We start from the raw sequence: 25169 nt of genomic DNA, 5'->3' as shown, positions 1-25169 counted from the left end.
CGAGCTTGAAGTTTCTTCAGTGTCGTCACATATGCATCAGAATTTATGGTGGTTCCACTTGGCATGATGCCCACAAGCAGGAGTCCTTCGGAATCGAAAAACACCATAGGCATAACTTTTCCAGCAGAAGGTGTGGTTCTGAAACTTTTTCTTGGGTGAAATTGCATGGTGTCACTCCATTGATTGCCTCTTCGTCTCTGGTGAAAAATGATGGAACCATGTTTCATCACCTGTCACAATTCTTCCAAGAAATTCATCTCCACCATTCTCGTACTGTTCCAAAAGTTCGCTGCATATCGTTTTTCTTGTTTCTTTGTGAGCCACTGTCAATATCCTGGCACAAACCTTTTTAACGTCAAAACTTTCAGTATTCTGCAAACACTTCCTTCCCCTAACCCAACGTAGCGTGACAATTCGTTAACTGTGATGCGTCTGTCAGCAGTAACCAATTCGTTAACTCTCTGCACATTTTCTGGAGTGTGTGCAATACGAGGCCTGCCGCAGCGAGGGCAATCCTCAATATTGCCGTGCCCGCTTTCATCACGTAAACTGCTTGCCCACCGACTAACTGTACTGCGATCGACAGCAGCATCTCCATACACTTTTTTCGACCTCTTGTGGATGATTCCCACTGTCTAGTTTTCACAGCACAGGAATTCTACGACAGCACGTTGCTTCTGACGAACGTCAAGTGTAGCAGCCGTCTTGAAGACATGCTGTGACGGCGCTACTCACGGCAACAGGTTGAACTAAGTTTGAAAACAAGCGGGAATGATGTATCTACACAATGCAAAAGTTTCACATATGCAGAATAAAAACTGTATTTTTACAAAAATAGTGTGCATTTCTTTTGGAGTGAACCTCGTACCAACAACGCAAACAGCTCGAGTCAAAGGACATGTGACACTAAAAGAAAAAATACAAATGTAGTTCTGTAGAGACTTGGTAGAAATTAGCCATAAAAGCCACTGAATAAATTTGCTTACGTATGCACAATGGAAAAATGGAAAATCAATAAATTAGAAAACTATCGATGAGTAAAAATATCCTTAAAGTCATCAAAACTACTAAAATGGATGTAGATAACGTAACCAAATGGATTAAGATGAAATGAAGAATGTGTTACGTGAATAAGACAGCGTCTGTGAAATGTATTACAAAAATAAATTAACTAACATGTTTGGGGACGCAGTCATGTAACACATTTCATGTGAAGTTACGTTGGATAAAAACAACCCGGACCTGTATCTAAACAAAGTACAGCGGTAAACAGTGTGGAAATCATATAGACAATAAAATAATGTAACTAAGTGGATAAACTAGTCATAAAATAAGAATAAGGAAGTTATAACACAATGCAGATGCCTAGCATAACAATTATACTGGGCCATGGCTTATGTCAAAAAGTTAGACAGAGGAATATGAGGTAAAAATGGCCAAACTAATAACCAGAAGGTAGAAAAAGGGATTGAAGACAATATCAATGAATCAAAATGAACAGAACCTATGTGTACATTGTTTCCAGGAGCAGATGTGGGACCAATGTGCACCATAATAGCAGTAAAAATATATGTATGTAATACAACTTAGTCTAAAGAGCGATACCAAAACGCATCAAATTGTAATTACATGAAATGTGTGTCCAATAAGATAAATGTAATGTATGATTATGTAAACTAAGACTATAAACAATCAAAGTGAACACATTTATGCCCCAGACATACTCCTCTAGTAAGATTAAATGTACTGATTGGGCCGCGCTGGTTTAGCCGAGCGGTCTCGGCCGCTGCAGTCATGGACTGTGCGGCTGGTCCCGGCGGAGGTTCGAATCCTCCCTCGGGCATGGGTGTGTGTGTTTGTCCTTAGGATAGTTTAGGTTAAGAAGTGTGTAAGCTTAGGGACTGATGACCTTAGCAGTTAAGTCCCATAAGATTTCACACACATTTGAACATTTTTTTTTGTTTTTGGACTGATTGGACCTTCAATGTAGCTGGTCAGACAAGAAAACCAGATTTATTTAAGCAGGTTCAGCGCTCTGTCGCACGAAAAGTTCTATATAAGACGACCGTGAAAGTCGACAAAATGAAAGATAAGTTTTTGACCTAACTTTCCGTACGTGGAGCCTCAATTTCGATCATAATGTTCGTGCAAAACAGCAAAAGAATGCAAAAGGTAAAGCACGTTGTTCTTAAACACGACGATAGCAATTTGTAGTTTTCCAAAATATGTGGCACGAGATGCTTTGGGACACGCCACGCAGTCCCATTAAATTACGGGTTTGTGGGAGCGGAGCTCACCCCCCACACCGTAGCAAATGTTTTCTGTCGGCTTCAAATCAGTCGAATGCCGTCAGTGTGAGTTTCCTGCCACGCTCCGTAAATCACTGCAGCTCCGTTCTGGCATTCTGACACTGACAGTTATTCTGCTGGAAGATGCCACCGCTGTCAGGTTAGACACCAAGCTCTAATGGATGCAGACGGTTCGCAGTAGTGCTTACCTAGTCCACAGTCATGGTGCTCCCGACTCCGCCCTGCGTCCGTGGCACTGTACATGTGTCCAGTAGCCACTCGTCTGGATGACGGCGAATGTGGACACGAGAATCGACCTGGTGTAGCAAATTCCGTGGTCCATTCGACCAGGCACACGTTTCCGTTCGTTCATGGTCCAGTCTCGATGATGGCCTGTCCTCTGCAGTCGTGATTGACCATGTCCTTGGACCAGCATTAGAATTCGTATGAGTCGTTTCCTGCGCAGTCTCGTGTTCAGCCACGTGTGAACGACGTGCTCCGAAACACTGGCGGCTGCACCTGAATTTTATTCTATCGTCAGATCTGCCGGGAATCGTCTTTTACTGCTGTGGAGAGCCGGCATGGACCCGACCTCCACATCCTCGAGCTGTGGCTCATCGACTAAACGTGGTGCTATATCTCGCGTAGGGAGATGCCTAAGAGACAAAATGTCCAGATCAACAAGAGAAAGGTTTATTAACAAAACAACAAGACAATGACAAATCAAAATCATCTTCTCACAAAAATAACACATAACTCTCTTAATATTCTATTAGGCATGCGCCCGGAAAACAGAAAAGTGAATTAAGACGACAGGAGGTAGAGTGTACTCGACGGAAGCTGGCCGAACACACTCGTCGGGTGCGGTGTTGGAGAGGTCCGAAGTTCTGCTACGTTGGCTCCTAACGGGATCTGGTTGAAGGGCTAGGCTTAGCTGGCACATGAGATGGCCCAGAGTGTTGGTGGAGAACTTCCAATGGGTGGAGCTGCGCTGCTATAAACAGCTAGTGCGCGGAGGTACAGTTGTAAATCCATTTCCGCGCACGTGAGCCGGCAGAGAGACGAAGATCCCCAACGATGAGGACCTCTGGTGGCGCTTGCTCAGCCGTATACCGGTTTCAACATGACAGTCACCGGTAGCCGGATTCCTGGAAGGCGACGCCTCGGGGGTATTTAGTCGATGCCTTTCCGTCCGAAGGGTTGCCGATCGCACTGCTGGTATAAGATACGTGGTTCCACCACCTTTCATAGATGCACACGACAGTAGTACGAGAAACGCCAGACAGCTTTGCCGTTTTCCAACTTCTCATCTCCATGTGTCATGTCATAACTGTGTGCCATTTGTAAATGTTGTTCTTGGATTTCACAATTTGCGATCCAAATCGTCTCCGGAATGATTCCCCACTCGTCTCTGCTCCGCTAACATACTTTCCTTACCGCGTCATGTGTTCTCACCAGCGCTAGACCGCATTCAGTCACGTGGTGGTTAGTGCTCATAATGTTTTGGCTCGTCAGTACGGCACGGACATCGATTCTGTTCTCTCTGGTTCGTGTACCCTCATGTAGATCGATATGATAGCACAAGGTTTCATTCACTGTGATGATGATTTAGAGAGAATATTTATCTTAGTCACATGCTTCAGGTATCAGGGACAGATCGTTGACATACATATGTAAGGTGACTCACCTAAAACTTGCGCCGCAAATATTGCGAAAAGGGGAAGTGCTATTGATGTCCGGTTCTCACAGAATGGATTGTTCGTCAGGGGCTCATATTGCTATCCAATCAATAGATTGTAATAAAAATTGTATATTTTTTGTGCAAACATACACGTTTTTAAGTGGAACAATGACTACTGACATTAACAGACTAAAAGTAGGATAAATTAGAATGACAGATGCAGGAGTGTAGCGCGAGCCGTTTACGAGATATCGTATATTGAAAAGTTTCGACACCGACAATTCTTTGAGTCATTCAAACTGTGTACTTGCTAATTACGATGTTGTTATGTTTGCTTACAGTGAGCTTGTGTGTTCCTTGTGGACACTCCGACTTGCAAGTAAGATAATGTGTGACAGTCCAAGCACCAGGTCGTGAGTGGATGTACGGATTCACCAAAGCAGAAAAAGCCGACATTCGCGTGGTGTATGGAGGATGTAAGAGGAATGCAGTTCGTTTTTGTACGGTTTATGTGGCAAGATATCTCAACAGACGTAAACCATCTCGGCAGTTATTTATAAGTCTCTTCAACCAGTAACGTAGAAGTGGTAATGTAACACCTAGACATCGTAACAGAAGGAAACAAATGAGACACAAGAGGCGGAAGTTAACGTTCTTGTTGCTGCTGCAGTTGATCCGCACGTTAGCTTCCGCGCTTTCGCTCGAGGAAGTGGCATGTCTCAGACAAGTGATACCAACATGATGGCTATTCATCCCATAGTGCACGAAGTACTACAGCATGTCTTTACCAATTGTTTCCAGATTGTTGGATTAGACGCAGGTGACCTATACGTTGGCCGACTCGTTCCCTGGATTTGACGCTTTTAACTTTCTTGTGTGCGGAAAGCTATAAGACGCTGGCTACAAGGATATATCAACTACAGCCGATGACGCATCGTGACGTATTGCTGCGACCTGTTCGGACATCTCCGCTGAAATGCTAGCACGTGCGCAGTACGCGTTCCGTAACACACTGGGAGCGTGTATTGGCGCTGCCGGTGGAAATTTTTAACACAGCCTGTGGTGGTCAGTTGTCTCGTTACTGGTCAGAACTTACATAACAAGTGCGTGTACTCGTCTTGTTCCTTAGTGTGTGTTATACCACAGGTATTGTACAATTGTCAGAGTGGGAACTTTTCAAAATATGATATCTCGTGGACAACACGTAATAGAATCCTGCAACAAACACCACTGATATTCTAATTTAAGCTACTGTTTCTTTGTTTATGTTAATAAGCACAGTTCCATTTAAAATAGTGTATGTTTGCGCAAAAAGTACACTTTATAAGTATTATTAAAGTCTGTTGGTTGGCTAACAACAACAGTCCCTGACTAGCAATCCATTCTGTAAAACTCCACATCAATAGCACTTCCCATTTCCCCAGTATTTGCGGTGCAAGTTTTAGGTGATTCATCCTGTATACCTGCATTTATGTATAAAGGGTGACGGCTTACTCCGTGTTCAAAATTTCATGGTTTTCTTCACGGATGTTTTCTGGATATTTTGGTATAAGACATCCGTGAATTTGGGTGGCTCGTTTCGCGATAATAATGTACCTATGGTTTATTCCATTTACTACACCAGTTTCCTTCCCTTCTCAAAAAATACCTTTTCAAGAGCGAAAAAACTGCCAGCTGATGATAACCAAAATCACCAAAATGCACAATACAGAACATAGTAACACAATGGCCCTAAGACGGAACAAGTGCAATTTTTCGTAATGTGTTCAGTCTGTTCTGTCAGTGTGCAACACGTAACAAGTGCAGAACTAGTCACTTCATAGGCAATGCTCAAAATGTCGACAACCATGATCACGGCATAATGAACAGCGACGCACAAATTGCTGACCTACAGGCTCCAGAATCCCTAGAGATTGACGTCCTACTACTGCGCCTGTGGCAGTCCTAGCCCTGTGGTGCAATATTTTCACTTCAGTGGGCAACTTTCAATCGTCACTTCTCTGGCGTTTCCAGTCATTCTTGAGGCTGCAAATGCATGCAGAACACAACACCAGTAGGCTGTGAACAACGCAGTGGACTTTGTGCGTTTGCAGCCACAGGACTGACTGAACCGCCAAAGAACCGACCATTAAAAGTTGTCCACTGTAGCAGACACAATGCGCCACAGGGCTAGCAATCGTCTTCCTGTGAATATCGACCAGAGTCTTGTAAAGTAGGCTCTCCATACTTCACCAGAGGAAATAGCCTATTTGTGTCATGTCTGGTGACCGAGCTGTCTACAGAACAGGGACATCACCATCACCAATCCTTCCTCTTCATCAGCTCCATAAAGCGCACGTATACCTGGCAAAATTGGTGTGCGTAACATTTCCAGGTACACTTCTCCAGTGACAGTAGCATAAAAGAAAAAGGGTCCTACTAAGCCCGTAGACGATCACACCACACATGAACCCCTGGTAGATTGACCGCTTTATCCACATGAACATCCGGATTTTCCGGTGCCCAGTACACAATGTTATGCCGACTCACGGTTCCATTAAGTTTAAAGTATACCTCGTCACGCCACACTCCCTTTTATCGCAAGTTGTTCGTCATTAGCTACCATTTGCTGATACCATTCGCAAAATTGCATTCGGCGATCAGGATCGTTATTATTAATCGGGTGCACTAATCGTGGAATGTAAACTTACCACTTGGCAGCTTTCAGAATTCTTCGTAGACCTCTACTGCCAACCCCAACTTCACGTGCACACTGCGTAGCAGACTTCCGTGGAGAATTAACAAACGTTTCCAACACGAGAACCGACGAAGCAGGACTTGTAGCTATACGCTGTCTTTCTGATCTTCCTTTGTGAATATTACAAATTGTTCCATGCAATTCAAACCGGTCAATGATACGTTTAATTGTTAGACGGTTGGCGGTTCTTTTTCAAACTCCCGCCTCCACTGGCGTTGCACTTCAAAAACCACTTCACAATACAATTTCTTTGCTCGAATGTCAAGCGTGCTCTCAATATTGAGATGAAAAGTCCTAACATCTGTTGAGCCAAAGACCATACCCCAACACACTCGTAACTCAAATCGAACGACAATATCGATATCTCGATAGAGGCTGACAAAGGATGTATACATTTTTCTGGCGGACTTTGTATATAACTGATGGGCCAACCATTTCCACTGCCCTCCGACAGAATCAATGCTATCGCCATCTGGGGATGTCAGGCTTGAAGGAAGGCAGATACTCCACAATAATGTTTACTTGGTTCACAGCTGTGAACTAGGTGAACATTATTGCGGAGCTCCTGCTCTTCTTCAAGCCTGATGTCTCCCAGATGGCGATAGCATTCAGTCTGTCGGAGGGCAGCGGTCATAATGGTTGGCCCATCAGAGTATATTTCTCCGTTGCACTTTGACGTGAGTCTTCCTAATCACAACGTCCAATTTCCATTTACATGTTTATCCATTCATAGAAATGTTTAACACTCCTTTTATTTGTCATACAAATTTTCCACAGTCGTTAGTGGGGAAACAATCAACAATGCCATATTTTTAAGCCTCCGAGGCGAAACTGTAAAGCCGAGTTGCCTCACGCAACAGAAGTGACCTCACTCGGATTGTGTTACAGTATTTGCAAGTAGAATCATAAAGATGCTATGCTGTCATTTTTAGCCAGTCAACGGAAAGTTTAAACTTTGTGACGTCATTGGCTTTCCCCATCCATCGATTAGTGCTGTTCTACTTCCGCCTCTCAGCTGCACTTCGAAATACTATCAATCTGTATTTTCGGTGGATGTCACAACAAGCAAGTGAAAAAATTATTAATTAATAATAACAAGAAGTTCAATTTGATGCAGTTTGTTTTGTGGAGTTATGTGGAGAATAGGTTATACTTTTACAACTTGGGTTTATGATTTTTTTATGTCTGTTAGAAAATTATTAAAGTAAGGCAGTTTATGCGTGCTGGATGCAAGTTGGTTACCTTGTTACTGCATGCACAACCGACACTGAAAAATTGGTGCACTTCATGTTGTGTGATATCATCCCGTGCAATCATGACAAAGAAATAATGGAAAGTATGTCTCGTTCACATATTGGCATGAGTTTTTCTTGTTACCAGGCGAAACTAGTTTCGTCTGGTCACGGCAGTGCGCTCTTTGCCTGCTCTGGGTGAAGGCTCGTCACACTATAACACATGAAATATTAGTTCACTTTATTACGTAAATGAATAAAAGATTTTCTTAACCTTGACACACTTCTTTGCCACAGGATTCCAGGATAAATTACAACTATCATGGACCAGCAAAGCTTTACTTGATGCACTAATTGACACACTGTTCTTATGAGGTACAATGTCCAATACTGAGAAAAGTGTACGTCCATCTGAAACTTTGTCATTGTCGTACTCGATGATACTGACTGCTGAAGCTGAGGTCTCGACCTGGGCCGAGCTCCTGCTAGCTCGACACCTTAAGCCGTCAGCACACGGACCGTGCTGTCGAACGTTAACGTTGAGCGTGCCAAGTTCAACGTGCTGCTGAACGCTCAGGAACGATGCGACTCGTGCAATCGGTACATGGGCCCCAACGTGGTATACGCGATCGCAACGCACTCCATCGGCAGTTGAGGGATGTTTCTAATTCGTAAATCACATTGTTTACTCAAAGGGCGCGCGTAAGATTCCCACATTAGCTCTATTAAAACGCACATTTCCTCCATCGTCCACGAAAAGGAAAGTACCATGTCCAATCAATAAGGACACAGGTTTATAAAGGTTCCATTACAAACAGTGTGGTACAAATTTGGAATACTTCTCCGCATAAGATAAACATTATTTCATCATTCCCACATTTTAGTAAAACCCCAAGGTCAGTCTTACTTGATCAGTGTCCATACTCAGTAGCAGAATTTTTGCAATATGTGAATTACGAAGCGTAAAAGAAAATGGAGCAAAATATCTTTATACAAGTAGCTCAAGCTGTCCTGTAGATTAAGCCAATCGAACAAAGTCACCCCTCAAAAAAAGGTGAACTTATACTTACATAACATCAAATATTATTGTATACACCTATATTAAACTAAAATAAAGTATCAGAACCCAATAAAAACACGAATTAAAAAAAAAAAAAACGCGAACCACCACCCAATCGAACTCTTCTACAGCGGGCAGTGACGCCAGTCATTACGCTACAGCAACTACATACTCTACACCTCTAATCATAATATTTTAGCTCCTGCAGAAACCCTTAATCGTATATATGTTACTAATTGAAATTTAATTATAACAAATTGTACCAAGAACAATGCGTTTTGGGTAGATCTTCAGAGTGTCGCTGGCTTCAAATAGCCTACTCCCATAATACACAAGTTACAAGAATTCTTTTGCCACGAATAGGATTTTCTCATTATTTTATTGGAACGAATCACACAGTTAACAACAAGCTTTCCAGTGATTCTCAATCAATTTGCTGGTGCTCAGAAACGGCATGTATACATATAGGCTTGAAATGAATGCCAATATGGCGCCTCACAACTCTCTACTGAAGGGAGACGGAGTGCGTGTGACGTAGGTGCCGTTGTGCCACCTCATTGGTCAACGCTCAGACGCACGCTCAGAATATCTGACATGCCACATATTGCTCTGCACGTTCGGAAAGACTGCCGAACGGGCTATTCCACGCTATGACGTCAGAAACTCGGCACGCTCAACGCTCAACGTTCGGATGCACGGTCCGTCTGAGGGCGCTGCTACGCTGAATGGCACTCAGGAGCGCCTCCCTTATGTTGTTGCGGGTAGCAGGGAGCCCTCGCTAATGTCTGTGGTATCAATTCGAGTCGCCAAATTTGGTGTGGCAACGGTAGCTCTGTACCACAGTTTTGTTATTTCTGTTGCATGCCTACGAAAGGTAATTTATGCTCCAAATGTGTCGAACGTTCATGACATCAGATATGTGGGTAAGACTTGTTTATAAGCAAATTACATTGTGGGTAAACAAGTAAACAGGACTAACGAATAACAAAAGCTTGTTTGTACTCAGGCAGTCCTTTTGTGATGGTCCTCGAAGCTTCTGTGGCGTAGCGCTAATTCCCACTTACAGCTGAGGCCGCAACCTACACTCAGCGACGAGCAGGAGACGAGGAAAATTACACAGACTTACTCGGAAACGTTAATTAGAAAACCATTCTAAACAGATTTAGTCAGGGTAGGGTTAAAGTTGTCACCACTCTTCCAGTGCTATTAAATATCCCGCAGCGATCCGGAGATACCGTAAACATCATCCGAAATTGTGATAAAGGCATTCTGCGAAAACTATTTCGAGCAGTTAGTGCACGACTCCACGCGAATAGTAAACACTTGTGAAAATACTCTTGGCCTTTTAGCTACAAATAATCCTGAACTACACTCCTGGAAATTGAAATAAGAACACCGTGAATTCATTGTCCCAGGAAGGGGAAACTTTATTGACACATTCCTGGGGTCAGATACATCACATGATCACACTGACAGAACCACAGGCACATAGACACAGGCAACAGAGCATGCACAATGTCGGCACTAGTACAGTGTATATCGACCTTTCGCAGCAATGCAGGCTGCTATTCTCCCATGGAGACGATCGTAGAGATGCTGGATGCAGTCCTGTGGAACGGCTTGCCATGCCATTTCCACCGGGCGCCTCAGTTGGACCAGCGTTCGTGCTGGACGTGCAGACCGCGTGAGACGACGCTTCATCCAGTCCCAAACATGCTCAATGGGGGACAGATCCGGAGATCTTGCTGGCCAGGGTAGTTGACTTACACCTTCTAGAGCACGTTGGGTGGCACGGGATACATGCGGACGTGCATTGTCCTGTTGGAACAGCAAGTTCCCTTGCCGGTCTAGGAATGGTAGAACGATGGGTTCGATGACGGTTTGGATGTACCGTGCACTATTCAGTGTCCCCTCGACGATCACCACAGGTGTACGGCCAGTGTAGGAGATCGCTCCCCACACCATGATGCCGGGTGTTGGCCCTGTGTGCCTCGGTCGTATGCAGTCCTGATTGTGGCGCTTACCTGCACGGCGCCAAACACGCATACGACCATCATTGGCACCAAGGCAGAAGCGACTCTCATCGCTGAAGACGACACGTCTCCATTCGTCCCTCCATTCACGCCTGTCGCGACACCACTGGAGGCGGGCTGCACGATGTTGGGGCGTGAGCGGAAGACGGCCTAACGGTGTGCGGGACCGTAGCCCAGCTTCATGGAGACGGTTGCGAATGGTCCTCGCCGATACCCCAGGAGCAACAGTGTCCCTAATTTGCTGGGAAGTGGCGGTGCGGTCCCCTACGGCACTGCGTAGGATCCTACGGTCTTGGCGTGCATCCGTGCGTCGCTGCGGTCCGGTCCCAGGTCGACGGGCACGTGCACCTTCCGCCGACCACTGGCGACAACATCGATGTACTGTGGAGACCTCACGCCCCACGTGTTGAGCAATTCGGCGGTACGTCCACCCGGCCTCCCGCATGCCCACTATACGCCCTCGCTCAAAGTCCGTCAACTGCACATACGGTTCACGTCCACGCTGTCGCGGCATGCTACCAGTGTTAAAGACTGCGATGGAGCTCCGTATGCCACGGCAAACTGGCTGACACTGACGGCGGCGGTGCACAAATGCTGCGCAGCTAGCGCCATTCGACGGGCAACACCGCGGTTCCTGGTGTGTCCGCTGTGCCGTGCGTGTGATCATTGCTTGTACAGCCCTCTCGCAGTGTCCGGAGCAAGTATGGTGGGTCTGACACCCCGGTGTCAATGTGTTCTTTTTTCCATTTCCAGGAGTGTAATAACGAGCATCCAAACATACAGGGATTATTGAACACAGGGTTGTCGTTGCGAGACTGAGTATTGTAGCCCCCAAATCCTCCAAAAATAAACGAAAAATATACCGATTCAAAAAAGCAGATAAAAATTCACTTCGCGCTTTCCTGAGACACAATCTCCCCTCCTTCCAAATTATCAATGTAAGCGTAGACCAGACGTGGCAACTGAAACATTTGTGGGTACCAAATAAACTAACAAACGACGGAGCTGAAGGTACATGAAAAGGGTCAGAACACTGTAGCAGAAACAAAATAAAATAAAATAAAATAAAATCATGCCAAATTTAAACGAACGCAAAACCTCCAAGATCGGTGATCTTTTACAGAAGCTCGAAATGTAGCGCGGACTTCAATGCGAAATGCTTATAATAGTTTCCACAACGGAATTTTGTCTCGAAACCTGGCGGAAAATCCAGATTTTGGTCTTATGTACACTATGCTAGCGGCAAGACACAGTCAGTGGCTTCTATGCGCGATAGCAATGGAAATACTATCGACGACAGTGCTGCCAGAGCAGAGCTAATAAACACAGCCTTTCGAAATTCCAAAGAAGGTTAACTAAATATTCCATAAATAGAATCAAGAACAGCTGCCACCATGAGTAACTTAGAAGCAGAAATCCTCAGAGTAGTAAAGCAACTTAAATCGCTTAATAAAAGGAAGACTTTCGGCCCAGACAGTATACCAATTCGGTCCCTTTCAGAGAATGCTGATGCAATAGCTCCATATTTAACTATAATATACAACACATTGCTCGACGAAATATCCGTTCCCAAAGACTGGAAAGTTGCAAGGGCAAAACCAGTATTCAAGGAACGTTGTAGGAGTAGTCCACTAAACTACAGGCCCATTTCATTAATGTCGATATGCAGCGGGGTTTTTGAACATATATTCTGTTCGAACATTATGCTTCATCTCGCAGAAAACTGTCTATTGACCCACAGTCAACATGAATTTAGAAAATATCGTTCTTGTGAAACACAATTAGCTCTTTATTCATAAGAATGTTGAATGTTATTGACAACGAAGCCAAATTGATTATTATTTCTAGATTTCCAGAACGCTTTTGACACTATACCACACAAGCGGCTTGTAGTGAAATTGTGTGCTTGTGGAATATCGTCTCAGTTATGTGATTGGATTCATAATTTTCTGTCAGAGATTTCACAGTTCGCAGTAACTGACGGAAATTCATCGCATGAAACAGAAGTAATTTCTGCCGTTCCCCAAGGTAGTGCTGTAGGTATTCTGCTGTTCCTTAATTATTTAAACGGTTTAGGAGACAATCTGAGCAGCAGTCTTAGGTTGTTCGCAGATGATACTGTCGTTTATCGTGTATTAAAGACATCAGGAGATTAGAACATAAAAATAATTTCAAAACGATTTAGAAAAGATATCTGATTGGAAATTGACCTTAAATAACAAAAAGTGTGAGGTCACTCACATAAGTGCTATTAGGAATCCGTTAAACTTCGGTTTCACGACCAATCATTCAAATCTAGAGACCGTAAATTCAACTACACACCCAGGAATTACAATTACGAACAACTTAAATTGGAAAGAACACATAGAAAATGTTGTGAGGATGGCAAACCAAAGACTGCTTTCTATTGGCAGGGCACTTAGAAAATGTAGCAGATCTAGTAAAGAGACTGCCTACAATAAGTTTGTCCGTCCTATTTTAGAGTAATGCTGCGCCGTGTGGAATCCTTACGAGATAGCATTGACGGAGTACATCGGAAAAGTTTGTTTTATCGCGAAATAGGTGACAGAGTGTCATTGACATGATACAAGATCCAGAATACAGAATGTGGGGTGCACGTCATTAAAAGAAAGGCGTTTTTCGTTGCGGCGGGATCTTCTCACGAAATTTCAATCACCCAGTGTCTCTCCAGAATGCGATCTACATAGGGAGAAACGATCATCAGAACAAAATATGGGAAATCAGAGCTCACGGTGAAAGATATAGGTGTTCGTTTCTTCTTCGTGCTATTCGAGATTGAAGTAATCGAGAATTATTGTGAAGGTGGTTGGATGAATCCTCTGCCAGGCACTTAAGTGTGATTTGCAGAGTATCCATGTAGATGTAGAACTGCGTTCAGGTTCCTATCAATGACCTGCAACACGTGTACCGCTAGCAGTTTTTGAGCTCTTCCAGCTGCTTCGTAGTAACTTATGTTTGTTTTTAATAGGTTATGTTATGAAATTTTGTCTGAGCAATACAACCCTTTAGCTGTAATGACGGAATCTAAACAGGGGTCCCCGTCGGTTTCTCTGTTGTTTTTCTTATCGTGTCCTCAAGCTACGATTGCCTCACGAGTTTCTTATATTCGCCGCGGAATTTTAGGCGAACTTGCGGGCACCGAAGCAAATGTGATGTGTTGCAGGTGCTAAATCCTTTTGTATTCCGATCCGCTGAGTGCCGTACCTCTCTAGAACGCTTATACCCAGCAGATAAAGTAATCCAGCATATTGAGGAGCCGGCCGCTGTGGCCGAGCGGTTCTAGGAACTTGAGTCCGGCGCCGCGCGACCGCTACGGTCGCAGGTTGAAATCCTGCCTCGGGCATGGATGTGTGTGATGTCCTTAGGTTAGTTAGGTTTAAGTAGTTCTAAGTTCTAGGGGACTGATGACCTCAGAAGTTAAGTCCCATAGTGCTCAGATCTATTTGAACCATTTGAACCCTTTTTCGTTGTTGTACGGCGTGTAACATAAAGCAGCTGTGTAGGTTAACATGACTGAGGTTGGAAATGTTTGAGTGAGTGCTTTTGTAGGTTTACTCCCTTATGACGATTTTCGCCACTTCATTCATATTCGTTCCTTTTAATATTTATAAGGGCGCTGATAGCCCCCTCGTTCTGCGCCCGTAACACAAACACCACACACACACACACACACACACACAAACAAGCGCGCCCTCAGTAGCCCCATCATACTGTCTTCCAAGGCAAAACATGGCAATAGTTCGAAGCCAGTAAGTCAAAAGGAAAGCAAAAGTACCACACTCAGAGTTTCCACAGAAAGATATTTGCTTCATTAGGATCAATTTGAGCTTACCAACTGCCTTTCTTTTATACAATACAACTTTGGGCTAGCTCCACTGTTTCGTGCGAAACCTCTTCGGACCAACCACTTACGACATATTAAAACGCAACACTCGCTAGAAATTCATAAGTGACTGATCAGAATTTCACGTTTGTACACAGCAACGCCATTGCGAATTATTTTAAGCTTGACACATCAGCAGTTAAAGAGAGGATTAAAACGAAAATAGATGGGAATGAAGTCAACGATCAGTTTGGGGTCAGCTCAGGGAAAAAGATCGCGGGAAACAATATTAACACTACGTCATATTTTGGAAAAGAGATGAGAAAGAAACAGACAAAAAAAAAATACGGCATTTATTGACCTAGAAAGGTATTTGAAATGGTCGGATTACTTAATGTTGTTTAAAAAACATTCTCACAGTACATCTTCACTGGAAGGACAGGTGAGTAGTTCTGATTACATATAAAAGTCGAAATACGCGAGCTCGAAGAAGCTCCACGAAATTGTTTCAGTATTCCACTAATCAGATAATCAATTTCAGGAGAAGAATTTCAGTTTCCGCTTCTTGCTCTCACTAACAGCACATCCCTGCGAAGTTCTGCTTCCTGTTTTCAGGACAAAAACGTGTCGTCAAAGGAAAGTCACTAGCTCTTAAGTGTAGCTGCATAGTAGGCCTGAACAACAACTCAGTTGCAAGGATTACTGCCCCATGATCCCCAGGTTGTAAAACTCCCCAGACGCTGGAAACCAAGTGTGTCACCCACAACGGACAAGACTACGTGCCTATGCGCGGCGCAGGAATGATACGTTGTAGAACTTTGCCAGTGGCTCAATTCATTCCAAAAATGACAAAAATTAAAGATCTGCAGTTGTTGAAACCTATCGTTCTCTCCTGATAACCTCTTTGACGGCTTTCAAGTCTACCTATACGATTTCAATTGACGCATAATTGCCACTGGAGATTTATCGCCAGTATGTGGAATTGTAGCTTACGGTACCAAAACAGCTCGAGGCATCGTGCCATTTTCTATAGTGAAACTTTAATTCCGGTTTTCGACACACTAGTAGATATTCAGATTTTCCAGTTTACAGCTAAGTAATATTTAATTAGACGATGATCAGTTTGGCTTCAGGAAAGGTAAAAGCACCAGAGAGGCAGTTCTCACGTGCACTTCACAAGGGGACCAAGGCTGAAGGAAAATCAAGACACGATCGTAGCATTCATCGACCTACTAAAAGTGTTCCACAATGTAAAGTGATGCAAGAAGTTTGAAATTCTGAATAAAATAGGAGTAAGCTATAGCGAAAGACAGGCACTATACAGTATGTACAAGAACCAAGAGGGAACAGTAAAGAGGAAGACCAAGAAGCAAGTGCTCGCCTTAAAAAGGTTGTAAGGGAGGGACACAGTCTTTCGCCCCTTACTGCCCAGCCTCTAAATCGAAGAAGCAATGACTGAAATAAAAGAAAGGTCCAAGAGTGGGATTACAATTCAAGGTGAAAGATATCAATGATAAGGTTCGCTGAAGGAGAATTACCGGATCTGTTGGATGGAATGAACAGTCTAATGAGTACAGAATGTGGACGGGGAGTAAACCGGAGAAGGACAAGGTAAAGAGATGTAATAGAAATTAGAATATCGAGAAACTTAACATCCGAATTGGTGATCACGAAGTAGAGAAAGTTAAAGAATTCTGTTATCTTGGGCGCAAAATTATCCATGACAGACAAAGAAAATTGGACATAAGTGAAATTTTTAAAAACAACTGCTTGCTGAACAAGAACAAAACCAGATACACGCAGTAAGTGCCGCATGTTTCGACTGTAAGAGAAGTCCGTTGCTTCAAGCTTCTGATGTGTTTCTCGTAGTCGTTCTGCCTGCTGATCCCAGAGAAAGTCATAATATAGTCATGTGGTTGGTCCGCTAGGTGTACAGGCCTCGTTGCGCGGTCTCATGCATACTTTACATGTCCGGAAGTGAGGTCTGCTCCACACTCGGTGTGCTTCAATGGAATAGGGCCCCTGGGAGTACTTAAGTTCAATTGCAGAAAGGCTAACAAATTCATTGCGGGATTTTAGCATGTACTTTGCTATTGCTGAACTTGTTTAAGAGTGGCAGTTGGAAGTTAGTGACTAAGCTCGTTTCTAAAAAGACTGCACCGTTTGGAACGAAAAAAGGAAAGAAGGTTTAACGCTTTTCGACGGGGAGGTCATTAGAGATAAAAGTGTGGTTGTTATTTTCTCAATTGAACCGTCACACCATTAACCCGAAGCGATTTAGAAAAAGTCTTCAGAAAAAAATTAATTGAATGGCAATATGTGCATCTGAACCCTACTCCGTCTGCAGAAATAAATTAACAACATTTGTTTATTACAGTTTAGATCCCCCGCTCTTGAACTCTGATTTCCCTACAATTGAGGCAAATTAAAATTGTTTCTCTTTCCTTGCCAATTTGCGAAAATTTTCTTCCGCATAAGTATGACAATCCTTTTTAACAAACCCGCTAAACTGTAATGTCCGGTTTGCATTACCGGGCAATAAAATGAAATGACAGAGGCTTAGAACTTTGAACATATCGAAACATAAGAAAACAATTCTTACAGTTGTGGCACAAAGAACTGCCGAAGACTTCTAAATGCAGTGTAGTGCTACAAATTCCACTGAAATTGTCAGTTATCATTTACTCACGAACTATCATAAAACGAAAAACATTATCAATTCATAGTCATCCTAACCTGTCCAAAGCATTTGATTATACGAACCGTGACACCCTTCAGGAAAATCTTGTTTGATAGAATTAACTGTGTTAGAAACAACCAAAGGAATGAAACAAGTTCTGCGGAGAACCTCTTCATTCCGTATCAGTCCATATTATTTGCAACATCCCATAGCACCACAACTCAAACTTTTCGATCCTCTTCTTTCCCGGTTTTCCCTTCAATCCATAATCCATTGCCTTGATACGCTGTGCTCCAAACGTACGTTCTCAGAAATTTATTTTTATATTCGACTACGTAAGGAACTATCATAGGGTAAAAATGGAAAGCAAAACGAGACTGAGTCGTTATGGCTTTAGTGCGCAGCTTTACTGAATCTCTTGTTTATTAGGGTTCCATTCCTCGGTCGTTAAAAATGGAACCCTTATAGTATCACGTTGCTATCCGTCTGGATGTCTGTCTGTCTGTGCCGAGCATAGTAGCCGCGTGGTTCGAGACGCCATGTCACAGATTGCGTGGCCCTCCCCGCGGGAGGTTCGAGTTCTCCCTCGGGCATGGGTGTATGTGTTGTTCTTAGCATAAGTTAGTTTACGTTAGTTTAAATAATGTGTAAGTTTAGGGACCGATGACCTCAGCAGTTTGGTCCCTTAGGAATTCACACATATTTGAACATTTATCTGTCTGTCTGTCCGTTTGACTTTAGAAACCATTCTTTTCAGGAAAGCTAGACGTAACTAGATGAAAGTTATGTCACATACTGATGTGTATGGTCCCTTGGCGGCATAATAAACGTCAGCTTCTAAGTCAGTACAATCAAAAGATACAGCCATATTTTGATACTCATGAACTCAGTCATCAAAACCTGTGGGGTACATCCCTTCGAACTAGGGTCATAAAATTTCGCAAGAAGTAAGGTTTCACAGAAGTAAAGGAAAAAAAAATCAGAGATTTGTTAATTTGTAATTATATCACACGAAAAAATATATTTCTTTTGTTCTTCGACGTCAAACTTGGAACTGATAGTCAGTAGTTCTGCATTCAGGCCGACTGGGTCGCAATGGTAAAAGTCAAAGTTCGGGAAAGGAATGGCTTTATCGCTCATTTGACGCGTTTCGGAATTTATTCATTATCAGATAACCAGAAGGGATTACTGCACGTAGATATGGCATATCAAGGTGTATGTGTTAGGGCTCGTAAAGAGGCATATAGGCAGTCATTTTTCCCTCGTTCTGTTTGGGAGTGGAACAGGGAGAGAAGATGCTAGTTGTGGTACGAGGTACCCTCCGCCACGCACCGTATGGTGGATTGCGGAGTATGTATGTAGATGTAGATGTAGATGTGAAACAAACATTCACAGACTAATCTAGGTGCTGTAAACATTCCTGGATATCTGATATTGGATAAATTCTGCAACGCCTCATATGAGTTATAAAGTAATTCCTTACCTGATGTTTCACCTTTACCACTGCCAGCCACTCAGCCTGAATGGAGAACTGCTGATTATTACAATAATGGTCGCCTGCTTCGTGCATGACTTTATGCCAGTTTATATTATTGTAATAAAACATTATCGTAAATCTTGGAATCCCTGGGTCCGATAACTTGTCAGTATCAATACTCATAACAGGCATAAATTGTCGAGATCCTCGATTCACGGACTGGATGAACTGCCTGTATACATAATTCAGTTTGTACGGAGCCCTTAGTGCGCGAGTCCTAGTCGCACAAGATGAGTTTTTCGAGTAGCATGTACTTCTCCTCTATGCAGAATAAGAGATTTATTGTTAATGAGGGAAGCTTGGCAGCTGATTGCTAAGTTTTTCTGTTCCCATTCTCATTCTTAGGTTTTGGATACTTATTTGCATTGATGCGTACAATACAGTTTTAAAAATGATTCATCAAAATTCAGAGGATTAATTATTTACGTGAATTGAGGGAAAACATGGGATGAACCGTAAATTAAGCGTAGTGACTAAAGGTTCACTTCGCTGCAAGTTGTAACTTCATGTGGTTGACGCTAGTGGTCTCACTGGTGAAGCTAGGTCGCTCGCCCAATTACAGGATTCATTATCTGAAAGCAATGAACATTTGGCTTTTTCCACTAATGCAAGAACATGCTGAATATTTCATTTTTCTTCAGAGGCAGCACCGCCGCATTGACAGCTGAATTTAAGACTTCTTAACAATGAGTTATCTTGTGGGTGGACTGGCGGTAAGGGATGCACGGATCTCGCAGTTCACCTCTGGGATCCAAAGTCGCTCTGGTCTCAGGGGATGTGGTTTTTGTTTTGGTTGGTCTGTGAAAGATTCCATATATGTGCTTTCCCTTCCAACAACTTTGGATGAACTGCGACACCATGAAACAACAGCGATGATTACAGTAGCTCCAAACATACTCCCAAAAGTATAAAACGGGTATGACTACGTTCTGCATATTTAACAAGCATTTGTGAACGGTATATGACAATTTCGATCCCAAAATTAATTGTAAAAAGTAATGCAATATTACATGTGGAAGCATGTAGAAAATATAAATTTATAAAATCGGTTGGTTCTTTCAAAAATAAAGCTTTTGTAGCTCTATGAGTAAGTTACAATTTACCGCAAATCTCTATCTTCATTCGTGTTGAATATATAGATTTGCTTTAACAAAAGCTTCTTAGACAATCACTTCCCGTAAGAAGTGTTGTTGCGTATGATGGCACTCACCTCTTCCCAGACGAGCTGCTTGCTGACTCCGGGCCGCAGATTCATGATCTTCAGCTCGGCCGCCTTTAGAACGCCCTCCGGCGTGAATTCTATGTTGGGCTTGCCCTGTTCGCCTTCGACGCTTACGTTGCGGAGGTACCTGTAGAGAAATGAAAGAGAGCGCATTATTGACGGATGCTCGGCATTAGCAAAGTTTGACGAGTGAGCAATAAGATGTACTACTGGGTTCTAGGGCTTCAAGAGTCATACGTCTCTTACATTAGTTCCTATTATTTTTTTGTGGCTCAGTGGCCAACTGAGCAGGTGTCAGACTACAAATGAAATGTTCAGCTTTCAAACTTCACCGGATGTAGTATAATTTCTGTGCGTTATCGAAGTTTTCATCTCAGGCAGTGAACTGTTAATGTCAAAAACGCCAATTCGCACCATCATTAACAGTTCACATAAAGTGCATCATATCTACCGCTGCCAAGTTCTTTCGTAACGTGACAGGCAGTTATTGGTTGCTGTGGACTTGAGCGTTTTTTGATTTGGGGAAGCTTGCGTTTTCCTGCAGGCAGTGACTCGTTGGAGTCGAGTGAAGGCAGTTATAATGTAGAACAGTCGTATAATGAGATAAAATTGCTTAATACAAAGCAAGCGAGACTGACATTTCTTAAATTACACATATATAGGTCTGTTTATTATTGTTATTTTCCTTTCCGGTTTGACAAACTAAGGACCACATGCCAGCTTTTAAATAACTTTTCTCTAAATCCTTTTTTACTTAGTGGATCCAGCTTGTTGCTGACTTTTCATTCCTCAAATGTCTAAAGGTCTTTTTAGTTAATCTACAGCCATGTTACTTGTTTCTTTCCTTCTTCACAGTGCTCTTCCATCTCTTCATTCTCCTTTTTCTGTCTTCTAGTCACTTCAGACCAGTTTTCCGTCACTCGCCTATCTTGCAGCCTTTCTCATTCAGTACTTTTTTCCAAACACTTCCCTGCCAGTTGTTTCTTCAGCTTTTAATTAACTTTTCTCTAAATCCCTTTTTACTCAGTGGATCCAGCTTGTTGCTGACTTTTTATTCCTCAAATGTCTAAAGGTCTTTTTGGTTAATCTGCAGCATGTCATTGCACACAAATGTCCAAAAGCTACCATTCTTATTTATCCATTATTTTTGAAACGTTTTCTGTGTTCAGATAAATTTCATCGTTACTAACTAATTTCCAATCTTCCATAGTTTTTAGCTGGCTTAATATTTGCCTGATAAATCGCCTTTCAGGAATTTCTGATTTCTCTTAATAAGATTTTAATGCACTTGAATATAGGCGTACTGGTTCATTACTGTATCATAATGACTTTTATTTTTAGACAGGTATTTTTTATTGTATAAATCTTTAGTTATATCGTATGCCCTTCTCATTTTATGTCTCCTTTCTCCAATAACAGAGTTTTGAAGACGATCATTTTGGATTATCTCAAAAAGATATTTAAACTTTTTAACGTTATTTAGTTGGCCAATATATATTTTCAGTAATTTCCACGCACTTTCAATGTTTGTTAAAAAATTTTCTACAGAAATTCTTAAGCTAGTCCTACTATCTCTTTCTTCCAAAAGTTTAATTTGTATTGTACCAGATATTACTTTTGCAGAAAAGTACAGCAAGGTTATCTATATATAAGAAGAAGTTTATTCCAAAATTTTTGTTTCCTCAACCAAATCTTTTGTGTGAAATACATTCACTTAGTTCTTCAGCTAAAATTATCACGGTTTTTCTAAAATATTATTAAAAAGAATTAGTACAAGCCACCACCTTCCCGTATATGTGTGTTTATTTCGAAGGGCCGAGATATTTCTTCCATAAATCCCACTTTAGATACTGTATCTTTAATTGATTGACGAATTAGATTTGTTAATTTAGACTTTTCGTTCAATTCTTAGGTTATTTATGTATAACTTCTCTATCAACAGAATGAAAGGTATTTTTGAAATGAATAAACGTTACTACAATATCTTTTGCATTCAGTCATTGGTGGCGATAGACTGACTTCACATTAAACATTTATTCAGAGCATGATCTGTCCACCCTAAAACCACCTTGATATACACCTAAATGACTGTCCAGTGTTATTCTTACTTTATTAACTAGAATCTCGGAAAATAATTTATGCAGATGGTAGCAAAAAATATGTTTGCAGTTGTTAACGTCTTATTTATGGCCTTTCTTATGTGGAAGATATATCAAGGCTACCTTCCACTATCCTAGGATCTTTTTCTGTTTTCCAGAATTCTTCAAAGATCAATTTTACCTTATTTTTTAGTTTTTATATCAACCATTTCAGAAGTTCCGCTAGATTTACTGCTCCACTAGAAGTACTGATTTTCAGGATTTAATTACTTCTCCAACTTCTTTGACAGTTAGAGGCAAAAACTTGTTCTAGATATTCTTGGGTGTTTGAGAATAACAGCTTTTGGATTGATTCAGGACAATTAAGAAGCTGATCAAAAAGTTTTCCCAATATTTCGCCATTTTCGCTTTTGCTTACGCCACCTTTGCCATTTTTATTTATGAAACAGATGCTTGGGATTTGGTATCGTTTAAGTCTGCCTTTAAAAGGCTAATAAAAATTGTACGAATCACATTCTGAAATGTTTTGCTCAATTTCTGCTAGTTTCCTCTTGCCAAAATCTCATTTAGTGCTTCTAAATGTTAGTATTTCCTTTCTTTGATGTTTAAATTCATCATAGTGTTCAATTTTCCTTGCACATATCCACTTTTTGCATCCTTTCCCTTACCATCATCACATATTTGATTCCATTATATTTTATTTTAATTTTTTAGTGACTGAAACATTTTCTGTGCAGAACTATTAACTTATTTAGCTAATTATTGAGATAAGAATTCATTTAAATAAGCAATGTTTTCCAACTTTAATTTGTTCTTGATATTATCGAATTGATTCTTTTATTTTACGCTAGTAAGTCTGAATTACTTTTTATTAGTTTTTACGACCTTCTTTGTAATTTATCGGATTGAAATTTAACCTTAATTTTGGAGGAATGGTGATCAGAATGAAGTTCACCCTTCCTTATTACTTTCATATTCATATAAGTTATTCCTTAGTACTTTTTTTTCTAGAAACAACAACACGAACTGTTTGCAATAGTTTGGAGATATTTCGTATCCTGGATTTTCTTGGGAGCTCCCTGTAGAAGGACAAAATTATTTTCAGGTGAAAGCTTTCACACAGACTCACCAGTTGCGTACTGTTTGTATCGGTTCTTTTATGGGCTACGTAATGAGCTATTCCTAAGTTTCTTCTCTCTGCCTTTTGACCACAGAAGTAACCCAAAAGCAATATGGTGTTCATTTTCGGTATTTTTGATTTCTCGGTTTCTGAATGATCCAAAAAACTTTTTTTCTTTCCAGATTGTTCTTCTTGTCGTCATTTCACCGTGCATGGCAATTAACAAATGTGCATTTACTCGACAGGCTAGATAGTTGTTCTGAGGAATCTACTTCTATATTTACATGGTTACCCTGCATTTCACAATTAAGTACTGGGCAGAGACTCCGTTCCTTCTTATATTAACATTCAAATATGTATGGCATCGCTCTTATTATTCTGATTTCTGGTTTCCTTTAAGGATTCTGTAGTTACAATTATCTTATTCTGCAGTTACAGTAAAGTTGACTCAGTGCATTGTATGGTGTCTGTTCCCTTAAGTGAATCTGATGACACATTTTTGAAACGCGTCAATAAAAAGAGAGGTTACAAAAATACTTGTGGCTATTTTACTATTATCATAGCGTCCATAGTAGCTATTTCCATACTCCCATCTAGTATCAACATGATCGCACACCTCATTCGCGATTTTACATCTCAAATGCAAGTATATTGTTTAGAAGTTTCTCGTACAACTAGAATAGTGCTTAAATGTGTGTGATGCCTATCAGATAGGACTAACAGGGGATATTAAACGCATATAAAGAAGGCCAACACGTATAGTCGCAGATTTGTTTGACCTTTGGGAGAGCGTCATTGAGATGCTGAGAATGAAACTGAACTGGCAGAGGTTTGTCGATAGGCAAAAAAATCCCGTGAAAGACAACATACAAAATTTCGAGAACCAGCTATGTGAGGAATTTAGTAATGTGATACAAACCCTACGTGTCGCTATCGTAGAGGTTTGACAAGCCATGATTAGATTAATTACAGCTCGCACAGAGGCGTTTAATGTATCATTCTTCACGAGCTCCATACGCAAAAAGAGCAGAAGGAGGCCCTAATAACTGCTGCAGTGTGGAGCACCCTCTGGCTCTGGGATACTTTCAATCAAGAGTTATAAATTATGTACATAACGATCACGAAAGAATTCAACTTTTTATCCTATCGTTACTTGAGAATTAATCTGTAATTTCAGTAACGCACAGCTACTTAATCAAGTTGGAGATATGAAAGTAGGAAAAATATATTGCACATCTACTGCGTTTCCTGCAGCAGTTGGAGAAACCGTCCTTCTTCGATAAAAGATTAGTAAATAAACCATTGTAGGTATTCTCCATATCTCCGATTATCGTAGGTACATCATTACAGCGGAGTCTGGGGTTTGGAGTGGATGATCAGTTACCCTGATAAGCATAAATGGAAACAATTATTTCAGATTTTTATATCAAAACTTGCATTACTAACGCTTAGAGGAGACTTCCTTTCGATTAGCGTCTTGTTGAACGCAATGTGTGTAAATGGAATATACCTCCCCTATGTTTCATGTGTCAGTCCAACTGATAGGAAGAATAAGTCGCGAGATTTTAAAAATGTGAAGCTCTTTTCAGAAGCTGTGCTATTATAAAAATTCTTTACTTTCAGTTAGTTTAGTTAC

The 25169-nt window shown here is 41.6% G+C and overlaps 1 protein-coding gene across 1 annotated transcript in view; it reads right to left on the bottom strand.

Annotated features, from left to right (window-relative positions):
* The window catches only part of LOC126252566 (glutamate receptor ionotropic, NMDA 2B), an 874952-nt gene that overhangs the window by 691464 nt on the left and 158319 nt on the right, over window positions 1–25169 (bottom strand). The window contains exon 3 of the mRNA XM_049953467.1: window positions 20303–20441. Coding sequence (XP_049809424.1) covers window positions 20303–20441 — 139 coding nt within the window. The remainder of the gene's footprint in view (window positions 1–20302; window positions 20442–25169) is intronic.

Source organism: Schistocerca nitens, chromosome 4, assembly GCF_023898315.1.
Source record: "Schistocerca nitens isolate TAMUIC-IGC-003100 chromosome 4, iqSchNite1.1, whole genome shotgun sequence".
Lineage (NCBI taxonomy): Eukaryota > Metazoa > Arthropoda > Insecta > Orthoptera > Acrididae > Schistocerca > Schistocerca nitens.
The sequence above is the reverse complement of the archived record's forward strand: the minus strand, read 5'-3'. Positions and strand labels throughout refer to the sequence as shown.